At 38.9% G+C, this 13259-nt stretch overlaps 1 protein-coding gene across 1 annotated transcript in view; it reads left to right on the top strand.

Moving 5' to 3' along the window:
• Positions 1–13259, top strand: part of KCNH8 (potassium voltage-gated channel subfamily H member 8) — a gene marked incomplete at both ends in the record, with an annotated part of 203538 nt that overhangs the window by 159227 nt on the left and 31052 nt on the right. The window contains one exon of the mRNA XM_082015386.1: positions 3176–3390. Within this exon, the coding sequence (XP_081871512.1) occupies positions 3176–3390 (215 nt within the window). The remainder of the gene's footprint in view (positions 1–3175; positions 3391–13259) is intronic.

Here is a 13259-nt window from a genome sequence, read left to right as displayed (position 1 = left end):
ATGTTAATGGAAACATCATTGTGTAATGGTGACAATGAAAATAATAAGAAAGAGATTAGTGGATTTGTGAGAGAAGCTAATGAAATCGTAATGCAAAAACATAAACATAATGCCATGAAATAATGTTTTGTTACAGTGAATGAGAGTTTCATCATTTAAACCTAATTAACACAAGCAGAAGGTGAATGCATCAAACCTGTAGGTCCCTGCCAGAAACTGTTCCTGATGTGATGTAAATAGAAAAAAGCAGTTTTTTCCCTGACAATGCTGGGTTACTTACAGTTCCCAGACCACTATTTTATGATTCTGTCATGATTCTAATTCTAGTGGATTAGTTTTTGTTTACTGAACCATTCTCACAAGCAAGCAATACAGCAACAATACAATGAAATGCTGAAATGCTCTGTTTAAATACAGCTGTTCGGTTCCTCTTGAGACTATTACTTGATATCTAATAATGATGGTTAGGATATCTTTTATAGGAAAATATTTTTAATATAACAGTTATGTACGGTTTGAGCATACATCTTAGATTTGTTAAAAAATATTAGCTGTAAGTGATTTAAAAGATATCCATAAAGAGAAGAAATTTATAACTTTGAATGTCTCAGATATATTGACAAACAGATGTGTCTACATAAACGTTTATAAGTTGGTTCTCCAATGAAAAAGAAAGAGGGAACTTACATGATTCTGTTTATGTAACAAAATTTTATGTTCAAGGTACAATCATTTCCCTGCTGCAGTAATTCTGCATAAAACTTCAGCTTACTCCCTACAGCCTTTGCTACAGGATTTTCATTTGAAAAGAAATGAACATTAGCATTACCAGATCGATTGTAGTGTCCTTCAGGCTGACATTATTTCATTAAACACTGTAACTGCAGCCAAATACAACTCTAACATTTTTTTCCGAATTATTTATGCATTATTGATACTGTTTATATACCTACAAAGTTTCAAAAGATATTTAAAGATCAATTTTGGTATATTTGAAATATTTTTTCCCTTGTCTGTATTTACACAGCCAGCAATAGATTAATGTTGCCAGCCCTCTGTTTAATATAATCAAAGAAATCTAAAGAATTGCTATTTGCAGTAAAATATAAAAAATAATTATTGTTTAGCTTTACACTATATTTGATTTTCTAAGCATTACATCATGTGATGAGCAATGACAAATGTTATTGTCATCTATAAGATTTACCTTTCCCAGACTGACCTAAGCTAGTACCAGTTCTCATTTATATTAATTGCATTTTTTAAGAGACCCCAAAGTAGCATTAATGTATATTCCTAGCATAAAAGAAAATCCCTCTCTATGCTGGGTTTATGATAAGCTCTTTTGAGAAAGTTGTTCAAGATTTATGTAAATAGGAGAAATTACAAGTACTATTTTAAAGTACAAAATTATCTTATTTAAGCAGTTTCAGGGGTGATTGGCTGCTTAGTTTAACTCTCCCTCCAAGTTCACCATATCCTGTGTAATATCCACGCTGGGTGGATTTCAGATTTTACGGTCTGCACTTATTATTTATTAATCACAGAATAATGTAAGATTGGAAGGGACCTCTGGAAGCCACGGAACCTAAATCTGATTAAAGCAGGGTCAATTTAGCTCAACTTCCTCCGGGCCGTGTCCAGGCAAGTTTTGAACATCACCAAGGACAGCAATTCCACAGCTTCTCTGGGCACTTTGTCCCACTGTTTGACCAGCCTCATGGTGACTTTCATTTCCTGATTTCTAATCACAATTTCTTTTGTAACAACTTGTGCCCAGTACATCTTGTCACACTGTGCACCCTGAAGAGGAGTTTAGCTCTCTTTTCTCTATACTTTTCCATTAGGCTGTTGAAAACAGCAATAATACCCTTCCTTCGCCTTCTCTTTTTAAGGTGAGACAATACCCATTTTTTTCAGCCTTTCCTTGTACACTATGTTCTCCAGTCCCTGATCATCTTGGTGGCCTCCTCTGGACTCACTCTAGTATGTCAATATTCTGTCTTGTACTGGGAAGCCCAAAACCGGACGCAGTACTCTAGATGTGGTATGATAAGTGACATCATACAGAAGGAAAGAGTCACTTCCTGGGACTTGCTGGCTGCATTCTTGCTAATGCTGCGCAGGACGTTCTTGGATTTCTTTGCTACAAGGGCACATTGTTGGCTCATGTTCAACTTGTTGTCCACAAGGACCCCCAGGTCCTTTCCTGGAGAGCCGCTTTCCAGCTGGTTGGTCCCCACCCCACAGTGCTGCAGGGAGGTTTTCCATCCCAGGTGCAGGACTTCACATTTGTTTTTGTTGAGCTTCATGAGGTTCCTGTCAGCTGTATTCTCATTCATTGAGGTCCCCCTGAATAGCAGCTTTGCTCTTCAGCATATCACCCACTCCCCTCAATTTGGTATTGCCCATAAAGTTGCCAAGATTGCACCCTGTCGCTCTGTCCAGGTCTTTAACAAAGACCATCTGCATTAACTTTTGGGAAAGACCTCTGGTTCAATGACTGCTCTTTGGACTTTATACCTCAGATCAGATGTTTATGGAAGCCTTTCATTATAAAATTTTTGTGCTTTTCAGTATATGGTCAGTTCATGAATACATCCAGTATTCAAAGACAGTCTTGCAAATAAATGTAAATACAATGGCTTAATAAATCATTCTTTTTTCTTGACAGAAGTGCCATCAAGCTACACATCTATTAATAGCCTATACAACTAAGATACCTCATGAAGTGTAGCTATGCAGCCATCGTTGTGTCATCTGAGTGGATGATCTACACTTAATCGTGTCATTGTTAAAATGTTATCTTAACACCTGTCGTAATAAAAAAAAGCTAGAAACATAATGTTCACTTTTTGAAATACAAAATCGCACCTGCTATAATTATTACTGTAAATCTTAATTTTTTTATATATTTACTTGATTGCTCCCTTAAATCAGGTGATTAAATGTCTGGAAATTAGTATTTGTACCTCCAATTAATTGCATATAAGTTGCATACCTGCAAAAAAAAAGACAAATTTTATTTGAAGATCCTTTGGAATGTTGTTAATTAAACAGCGTGGTGGTAGCAATGGGATATAAGATTTGGCAATTATTTTAAACAGATTTATGCTTCAAAAAAGTAGCAAAGAATTCATGCTTTGAAGATGATTATTTTCATATTTTCTTTTAGGTAAAGGAGATTTAATTGGAGCAAACCTATCCATTAGGGATCAAGTTATTAAAACAAATGCAGATGTTAAAGCTCTGACGTACTGTGACCTCCAATGCATTATCCTCAAAGGTCTCTTTGAAGTGCTCGACCTTTACCCAGAGTATGCTCACAAGTTTGTTGAAGACATACAGCATGATCTCACATACAATCTAAGAGAAGGCCATGAAAGTGATGTAAGTATCTTTAAAGGTCTCTGCAGTTATTGTTACCTTTAGGATGTTTCTCATACTTTAGCCAGTTCTCATAATTTTGTCGCAGTAGAGAAATAAAACACAGATTACGTTAAAAGGACCGCTCATTCAATTTGTTTGATAATTCAGTCATTACCTACATGAATCATCAATTGATGAGATCATAAATAGATAACATGTTCGCTGCTTCTCATTTTTCCATAGAAAATATCATCTATGAGAGAACATTCTTCTTCAATATTTTGTCATTTTTTTACTTGTATTTAAAAATAATTTATAGTTATGTAAAGCATGTGTCCAAATAAAGGTATTTAACTATACCTTATCGAGAATCTCATGTGCCAGCCTAATGAACACTCATTCCATAGTTTGGAATCATTCCATGATTATCACTTCATAGCTAAGTATGTTATCACACACATTCAAAATGAGAAACAGTTGTTTCTCAAAACACTGCAACTAAAATGTGTTTTTCCATTTAAGTGAACAATTTAATGTGAAAAGAACCAATTCCAGGTAAAGCACTTCTGAAAAACTTTGGTATAGACTTCAAAGTACTTTCACTGATATTATGTAGCAAATATATGTATTCAGATTTTAATAGTGAACAGCTTTTATGACAGCTTTCCTTTTCTGACTTAACCATATGAGTGTATGACGATAGTGATAGCTAAACTTTCAATTTGGTGTTTAACAGTTCAGGTATTTTTCTTTGTATTGTGTTTCTCCTTACACATGGAGAGAAGTAGCATTGAAAACATATGGCTGGGGACAAGGATACTATCAAAACAGGGGATGAATATAATGCCAAGTGCATGTAAAAGGTGAAAAAGGTTTTCTGTTTGGGCAGACACCACAAAGAGCTGCAGAGCTTAGAAATTCCACAGCCTGTGTGGATCCTCCATGTAGCATAGGCAGGCACTCACAAAAAGTGGTCTGTTGCTTGGCTGGTTTGTGTAGAAACATGTCAATGGATGCCCCCCATGCATGCCAGTCTTCCCTCCTCATGCCCACGCACACGTTTCCATGCAGAAGGTCACGGTGCGGTCTGCCCTGCAGTAGTCATCCATGGAGAGTGTTCCTGGCCTGAGAGACCTCTAGGATGACAGAACTGTTCTAATGCATGCAAGAACGGTGGGCCATAAGCCCTTTTTCAGCTCAAACACTCAATGAATGTGTTATATAGGTTGATTTTTCTATGTAAACTTCTTACGAGGTGTACTTTGTCACCGCTGTTTCCACAGCAATGCTCTTTGAACAATTGCAGTAGAAAGGTGTAAACATATAAATGTAAACTTGTAGAAATGAAAATAATCAGGTCACCTCATTTGTTTGTCTCTTGAAATGTCCCCAAACTTCCTGCTGCTGAAGACAGCAGCTGAGAAAGTACACATCTGTTCTGAGAGCATGAAGATTAGTTTGTATAATCAACACATTTTCCTTGGGGAGCAATGCTTAACCTGAAATGGAGTATAACTCCATGCAAAGATAGGGTTTGAAGCTGATTGCATTCTCCTCTCCAGTTTTGTCATGAACCTTGATGAACCCCCACAATGTATTGCTTCACGCTTTTCTCTATGCTGGCAAATCTGGGGATCACCATATCAGTTGCATACACATTCAGCTGTTATAAAACCAGGGACAACTCTTCCCAGTTAGAGTCAGCTGGGTGATGTACTGATGTACTCTCTGCTAAGAGCAAGCCTACACCATCCTCCAAGGTGATTACACAGACAGGAAAACAACCACCTCAGACTCACAGTGGAGGATAGGATTTAAAGCAGTGCAGGACATGTCAAAGGACCTTTTCTGCTTCAAAAAGGAAAATATTTGCACAATTTGTGAATATACACTGTATTTTCATGTTATAACCCATTATTTTAAAACTAAAAGAAAAAAGAAGATCCTGACACTGTGTAGCATTCAGTGTCACAAACACATACACAGAACCCAAGACAGCTTATCCTTGTGTCACTTTCTCCTACATCCTTGGATTAACTATGCCCTCCCACTAGTATTTCTCTTGCAGCAGAACTAACCTTAATCATGTGCATCTAATTTCTGATCTAATCATTTTACTTATCAAAAAGGATAAAGAGCAGGAATAAGGTGGCCAAAAATTGTACCACCACAAAAAGAGGGTTCACCAAACAAGGGAAGATATCTATGGCAGTAGCAAGTGTGGCTGGTCAGCCACTGAGCTGCTCTGCTTCACCTAGAAAATACCATGTCTTCAGGAATACAACTTGCATGCAGAAATTAGTTATCTGACAGTTTACTCTCGCAGAATAGAAAGAAGAAGTTTTTTGGAAGCACAATTTGTGGATATGAAAATATGACTTTTTCTTTTTTAACATACCATTATTTCTTGGGAATGGTGCTATGGGAGAGTTTGGCAGCTGTGACGCTATATCTTTCTCTCTCTCTCTCTTTTTCTAAAGGAGATTTTACTCATATATATCTAATACTTCCGCAGCTTTATGGAAATTTTGAGTTTGGAGGGGTTTTCCATAGTGAAACAGGAGATTGATTAATTTTAATAAGTGAGTTTCTCACTCTATTTCTCCTGGGAAGCTTTAAATGACTGTAAATTTGCAAGTGAATGTGAATTTAATGTTTTTGAAAATAGGTCAGTAACACTATTTAGGGTCAGGTGAACTGCAGGGTGAAATAGCATGAATTTCCATGCTATGATTTGCCAAGTGCCTTTCAGTTTAAGGGTCAGGTAAACTACAGATTGAAATAGTATGAATTTCCCCACTATGACTTGCCAAGTGCCTTTCAGTCCTGACCTAAAATGTTGCATTTTCAGTCACAGTCCACCAAAACTGCCTTAGGTTGTAGATTTCCTAACACTTTAAGCCAGTATTAAAAAAGTGAGGCTGCAGAAAGATGCAGTCTTAGTGATACCTTATCCACTTCCTTGTGCTGTTTGAAGAGTTCGTTGGACAAAAAATTGAATAACAGTTTGGAACTGAATTAAAAGTGGACCAAAAAGGGACAGAAGTCATCGTGAGTTTCCTGATCCTGGAGGGTCAAAGTTGGATACTTGGCACTAGATTATGTAACTACCATACCCACAGAGAAATGTCTGGAAAAACTTCTAAAATTAGTTTTCTCGGTTCATTTGCAAGTCTGAGAGTGTATATAATGATGTGCTCCATCTGCATTAAAATCCAAGTAAGCTGTAATGATGGAAAAGGCTCCAAGACTTTCACAGCCATGTCATTTTTCAGTAAAACAACTAGATTTCCCAACTAGAAACTGTAGCTGTCTGGCTATAGAAAGATTGAGTGCTGCTTAAACAATGGTGGAAGAAAAGCTCAGGAGATTTTAACTAGAGGATCTGGTAATCGTGTAACTATTTCAGCCGCTAATCAGTAACAGGTTGAGAAACAGAAAGATACAGAAATGGGGAGATAATATTTCAGTGGTTCCTCATGATAGCTCTAAACCCAGCAATCATTAAGTAATTTATGATAATAACCAGTAATATGTGTTCAATCACACTGGCAGTGCTATTATGCCATTTTTTATATACTCCCATCACAGAGAGATGTGAATTAGGAAAAAGTCTTTACCGTGATTATGTATATTCTGTCCTTTGTTTTCTTTGCTGAATTTTGCTCGAGAAACTCATAACTGTTTTTGTAAATGTACTATATTATTTCAGGACAGTTAGGAAAAGCTGATCTGTTTGGTGGCTGGAGTTGTGACATTAAAACAATTCAGCCATTCAGGTGTTTCAACCAAGTTTTCTAAGTCTGTGACTATAATGTCACAGTCATGAAATAGTTTGCTAAGTGACACAGATTTTGACACCCCCCTAGCCCCACCCATATAATTTTGCATTGTATATTACAGATTGCATATACAGCAGGCAGTGAGAGCACCAAATATCTGATTTGATAAGGAGAAGCACTCATAAGAAGGTTCTTACCATATATCATACAATTATATGAAAGAAACTGGAAATAAATTTGCTATCCACCAGCCCTGGAAAACATGTGCTATTTTATATAGCCAGGCAATAGACAGCCCTACCAGAGGGTATGACATACTGGGCCTGTCGGTCACCAGTGCAAGTGAGCTAATTGGTGATGTCAAGACTGGAGGCAGCCTGGGCCACAGTGATCATGCTCTGGTGGAGTTAGCAGTCCTGAGGGATTTGAGCCAGGCGAAGAGTAAAGTCAAGAACCTGAATTTTAGGAAAGCAAACATCCAGCTCTTCAAGGAGTTAGTCAATAGGACCCCCTGGGAAACTGCCCTCAGGGACAAGGGAGCAGAACAGAGCTGGCAGATCTTTAAGGACACTTTCCACAAGGCACAAGAGCTCTTGATGCCCAAGTGTAAGAAATCAGGAAAGGAAGGCAAGAGGCTGGTATGGCGGTGTTGAGATGTGCTGGTCAAACTAAAGGGCAAGAAGGAAATGCACAGGCAGTGGAAGCAGGAACAGGTATCCTGGGATGAGTACAGGGACACTGCCCAGTTGTGTTAGAATGGGGTCAGGAAGGCCAAGCGTACCCCCCTTGATAAGCAAGGATGGCAGACTGGCAACAATGGATGAGGAGAGGGCTGTTGTACTCAATGACTTCTTTGCCTCAGTCTTCACTGGCAGTGTCTCTTCCCACACCTCTCAAGGGGATGGACTGCAAGATGGGAACTGGGGGAACAAAGGCCCTCCCACTGTAAGAGAAGATCAAGTTCAAGACCACCTGAGGAACCTGAACATACACAAGTCTATGGGACCTGACGAGATGCATCCCAGAGTCCTGAGGGAATTGGCTGATGTAGTTGCCAAGCCACTCTCCATGATATTTGAAAAGTTATGGCAGTCAGGTGAAGTCCCTAGAGACTGGAAAAAGGGAAACATTGCACCCATTTTTAAAAAGGGTGGAAAGGAGATCCCTGGGAACTACAGACATGTCAGCCTCACCTCTGTGCCTGGAAAGATCATGGAGCAGATCCTCCTAGAAGCTATGTTAAGGCACATGGAGGATAGGGACGTGATTCGAGACAGCCAGCATGGCTTCATCAAGGGCAAGTCCTGCCTGGTCAAACCAGGGGCCTTCTATGATGGAGTGACCATATCAGTGGATAAGGGAACAGCTACTGTTGTCATCTATCTGGACTTCTGTAAGGCCTTTGACACAGTCCCCCACAACATCCTTCTCTCTAAATTAGATGTGATGGGTAGACTGTTGGGTGGATGAGGAATTGGTTGGATGGTCATATTCAGAGGGTAGTGGTCAACAGTTCAATGTCCAGATGGAGAATAGTGACAAATGGTGTCCCACAGGGGTCCACAATGAGACCAGTACTGTTTAACATCTTCATCAGTGACATAGTGGGATCAAGTGCACCCTCAACAAGTTTACAGATGACATCAAGCTGAGTGGTGCAGTTGACATGCCTGAGGGAAGGGATGCCATCCAGAGGGACCTGGACAAACTTGAGAAGTGGGCCTACTCACAATATTCACCCATGAGGTTCAACAAGGCCAAGTACAGGGTCCTGCACTTAGGTCAGGGCAACCTCTGGTAGCAATACAGGCTGGGAGATGAAAGGATTAGGAGCAGACCTGCCAAGAAGGACTTGGGGGTATTGGTGGATGAAAATCTGGACATGAGCCAGCAATGTGCGCTCACAGCCCAGAAGGCCAACTGTATCCTGGGCTGCATCAAAAGCAGCGTGGCCAGCGGGTCAAGGGAGGTTATTCTGCACCTCTACTCCGCTCTGGTGAGACCCCACCTGGAACACTGTGTCCAGCTCTAGAGCCCTCAGCACAGCACATGGAGCTGTTGGAGCGGGTTCAGAGGAGGGCCATAAAAATGAACAGAGGGATGGAATACCTCTCCTGTGAGGACAGGCTGGGAAAATTGGAGTTGTTCAACCTGGAGAAGAGAAGGCTCTGGGGAGACCTTATTGCAGCCTTGCAATACTTAAAGGGGGCTTATAAGAAAGATGGAGAGAGAGTTTTTTACCAGTAGTGACAGGACAAAGAGCAATGGTTTTAAACTGAAAGAAGGTAGATTTAGACTAGATATAATGAAGAAATTTTTCACCATGAGGGTGGTGAAACACTGGCACAGGTTTCCTAGAAAGGTGGTAGATGCCCCATCCCTGGAAACTTTCAAGGTCAGGTTGGATGAGGCTCCAAGCAATCTGATCTAGTTGAAGATGTCCCTGCTCATTGCAGGGGGGTTGGACTATATGACCTTAAATGAGCCCTTCCAACCCAAACTATTCTATGATTCTACATATTTAGAGAGCAGTAGCAGATGTTCAAAACTAAATAATCTTATGAGAAATTCAGAATAGGCAAATATTTGCACGATGTCTTTGTGGGCTTGGTAACAGTTTAATGTTTCTGATTATTTCTCGTGTCTATGCAGCAGTGTCTGCAATGTAGACATCATTATCCATCAAAAAAACCCAAAGGCTGGTTGCAGCCAGATTGATACAAAGAGCAAAAGGCCTCTGACAGTAATGCCATCCCTGAAGCTGTAATGAAGTCCCAAAGGAAGATAAGACCCATGCAGGCATGATCATTGACTGACTAGGACACTATCAATATGTGTCATTTTCAAAAAGCAAAGATTATATTCCTGAAGATTCAAAAAATCTGTCTTTGCAAACAGGAGTTGTAATTAATAAGAAGCTGCTTTTCCTTTTGTAGCCTTAAAAGTAGTGTTCTGCCTCTTGCAAGAGATTTCCTTCCCGCCAAAGGAGGAGAAGCTACTCTCTTTAAAATGAAAATAGTCTCTGATGCAGGGGGAAGGACTGCTTGCTTCAGTGCATTTGCAGTGTAAATGAAATGTAATGACAAAGATTGCATGAGAAAAGTGGTAGATTTTTCCTTCAGTTGGGAACATGGAGTCTGGCTGCAGTTTAGCCAGGGTCCTTGATAACAAAATAAATAAATAGACACATAAATCTTAAAAGCCAACCAAGAAGCAATAAAAACAAATAATCCCCCCTCCCCATTTTCTGACAAAATGGGGCTCAATTCTTGCCCTTTGGAGAGGCTGGTGTTTAGAATTTATTAAATTTTAATAATTGACTTGTGTGGTTTCTTAATATAATAAAGCTCAGGTTGCTATTAGCAATACCAAAGAAATTACAAAGGATGCTCCTCATTTTCTACTGGGAAACTTGACAACTGGCTAAACCAGTTGTTCTTAAAGGTGAAAATAGCTCTAAGCTCTGGAGCATCCAACTCAAGGAACAAATTGGGAAGAAAAATGTCTACAAATTCTAATCTAAAATATGCTAAGTTTTCCGGTTCATTCCAGCTAAGCGTTAAACAAGTATTTTAAGAGCATATATGTAATTCCACCTTATTTCTTATTGATTTATTTCTAGACTTTTATATTTCTTTGTGTCAGCTGGTGGTATAGCTCCGGTAGACATGTTGCAAACGAGTGGTTTAGGCCACTTAAAGAATCAAAGATATTAGAAAGTAAATGATTTTAACATGAATTTGTAAAAAGCGTGACTTAACAGAATTCAGTGGCAAGGTCCACTCTATTACTTATTCAATATGGAAAAAGCATACAAAGAGAAATCAAATCAGAATTGGGTTAGAATGACTTACACATAGATCGGGGAAAATTATTTTTAGGGAGGCAGGTAAATTGAATCGGGTTGGTATGTCTTATATGTGGCTTAGGGAAAGAAGGTGAGGGAAACCCTCCCATTGAGTCATAAGGTTCAGAGTGGACCCCTTTGCTTTCTAAACTCCTACTCAGAGGAGTCTAGGTGCAGCTGAATCCACTCCTAGTCCCAGACCTGGTCAACAGTTTATGACTAAAGGGATTAAGTGCAGCGGATTTTGGTGTGGTGATGTAACATATGATTTCATGTTTTGTATAACTTTAGAATGGCAACAATCTAATACAAAATAGCAGCAATATAAAACTCATTAACACTTTTAAGGTAAATCACAATGTTAGATTATATAATTTCCTAATAAACTTAACAACACAACTTAAAAACTTGATAAAGTTCTCAAATTACACACACACAGAGAGATGTAGATCTCGAGATAGAGACATATAAAGAGATCTATATACAAGAGAGATATATGTAACAGGAGATATATGAAGAAAGATATATGTATACACACACACAAAGGTACCTGTTAAAAAATTCCCCTTGAGTTCAGTGAAATACTCACATCAAATTTCTTTGCATTTCTCAAAGGGGAAAGAGTTGATCCTCAAAGCAGGGGTTTCACCCCAGGTCCATGCCGGTCTCTTTCAACAGTCCTCCAAACTTTGCAAACTTAAGAGTTTATGAGCTCTGTGAGGCATCCCACTCAGAGGGAGATGCAGGTCACAGTCCGCTGAGGTCCAGGAGAGCTCAAAGGGCCTCACTTAGAACTGCTGTTTATAGGATTGGGAGATGATTGACTTTAGGCAATTTCCATCTGACCACAACCCAGACAGGCAATTCCTCAAATCTCCAGTAGTGCTGGTACCGGTCATTCCAGGGTTGTCAGCAGATGATTAGTTAGTCCTGTTCTTGTCCCTCACCCTAGTCAAGCAACTGCATTCCTGGTACAATCAGTGCCATTCCCCACCTCGGCTATGCAAGAGTGCTTGGTACAGTCAAGGGGCTCTCAACCCCCAAACTCTTTGTTCAAAGGCCAAGGCTTACCAGGCAGCTGAATTCCTCAGCTTGTAGAGTTGCCCAGGAGCAAGGTGAGGAGTGGGAAATGCACCACCACAAGGCAGAAAAAATGATAGCAAAAAATATTTGGAATGCAAGCACAAAATTCAGCTGAAAGTTTGCCTAGCCACTGTCTGTTTTTCAGCTAGTAGATTACTTATTTGACATACATTCATTCTTGCCTCTTCAGTTATGCTTTTTCTAGATATTCTAATAGCGGTCTGTTGAATTTATGAATGCTGCTTTTCAATATAGTAATAACTCAGAAGGAACTCTATCTGTTACTTATTTGATTATCTATTATGAATCAGCAATGGAAACAGGATGACATTTCTGATTTTTTTAATGCATCTTTATTGTCTGCATAATAAATAGTATTGTGCTTTAAAGAAAAAAACCTGAAGTTATCCTATTTGCAATTCTATTGACGTTAAGGAAAAAATAAGCATTTTTTTTTAAATAGTTTATTTTAACTTTGGCAGGTGTTATAAGGTAAAAAAACTGATAGAAACTTCATCCATATAATTAATTATTGATGTGTTTAAGAGCCAAAAAAATCCTATTTCTTCGGTATTACCTATGTGTTTATAATAAAACCTATGCATTGAAAAAATTAATTTCCAAACCAACTCTTACTAGACTGCTACAGTTAGTTATAATTCCTTCACCTCAGCTTAGATCATAGGTCATTCTGTACACTGTAGGACAATCACAGGTTGTAAAATATTTTTTGTAATAAGTAATTTCCATAGATTTCCCAAATAATCCCAACGACCTTTTTAATAGAGAAGTGGGTTTTGCCACGTTACCTAGCAGCTGCGTAGAAAGAATTGTCTTACCTTAGAAAAGTTAAAACTCCCTACTTTGACATGTAGAGTGGGGTTGGATAACTTTGAAGAAAACTCGTCATTTTTAAACAAACTTACATGCCGTTAAGCACCCACCTTTTTCAATAGCTCATCTGGCAGAAGATCACGTACTATTACTGCAGCTGCAGCTCACTGGTGTTTATTATCTGTGGCATAGTAGGTATGAATTCTGCAAAACAGGAGACTAGTGAATGGCAATTTTTGTGCTTCTATAGAAGCAACAGGTGGAGTACAGAAGTGAATAAATCACCTAAAGCAACAGAAGTCTGCATTATTTATCTGCATTATTATTATGAAAAAAAAAACAAA

This window comes from Phaethon aethereus (genome assembly GCF_964289735.1).
Source record: "Phaethon aethereus genome assembly, chromosome: 2".
Taxonomy (NCBI): Eukaryota; Metazoa; Chordata; class Aves; order Phaethontiformes; family Phaethontidae; genus Phaethon; species Phaethon aethereus.
This window is presented reverse-complemented; position numbering and strand designations above follow the sequence as displayed.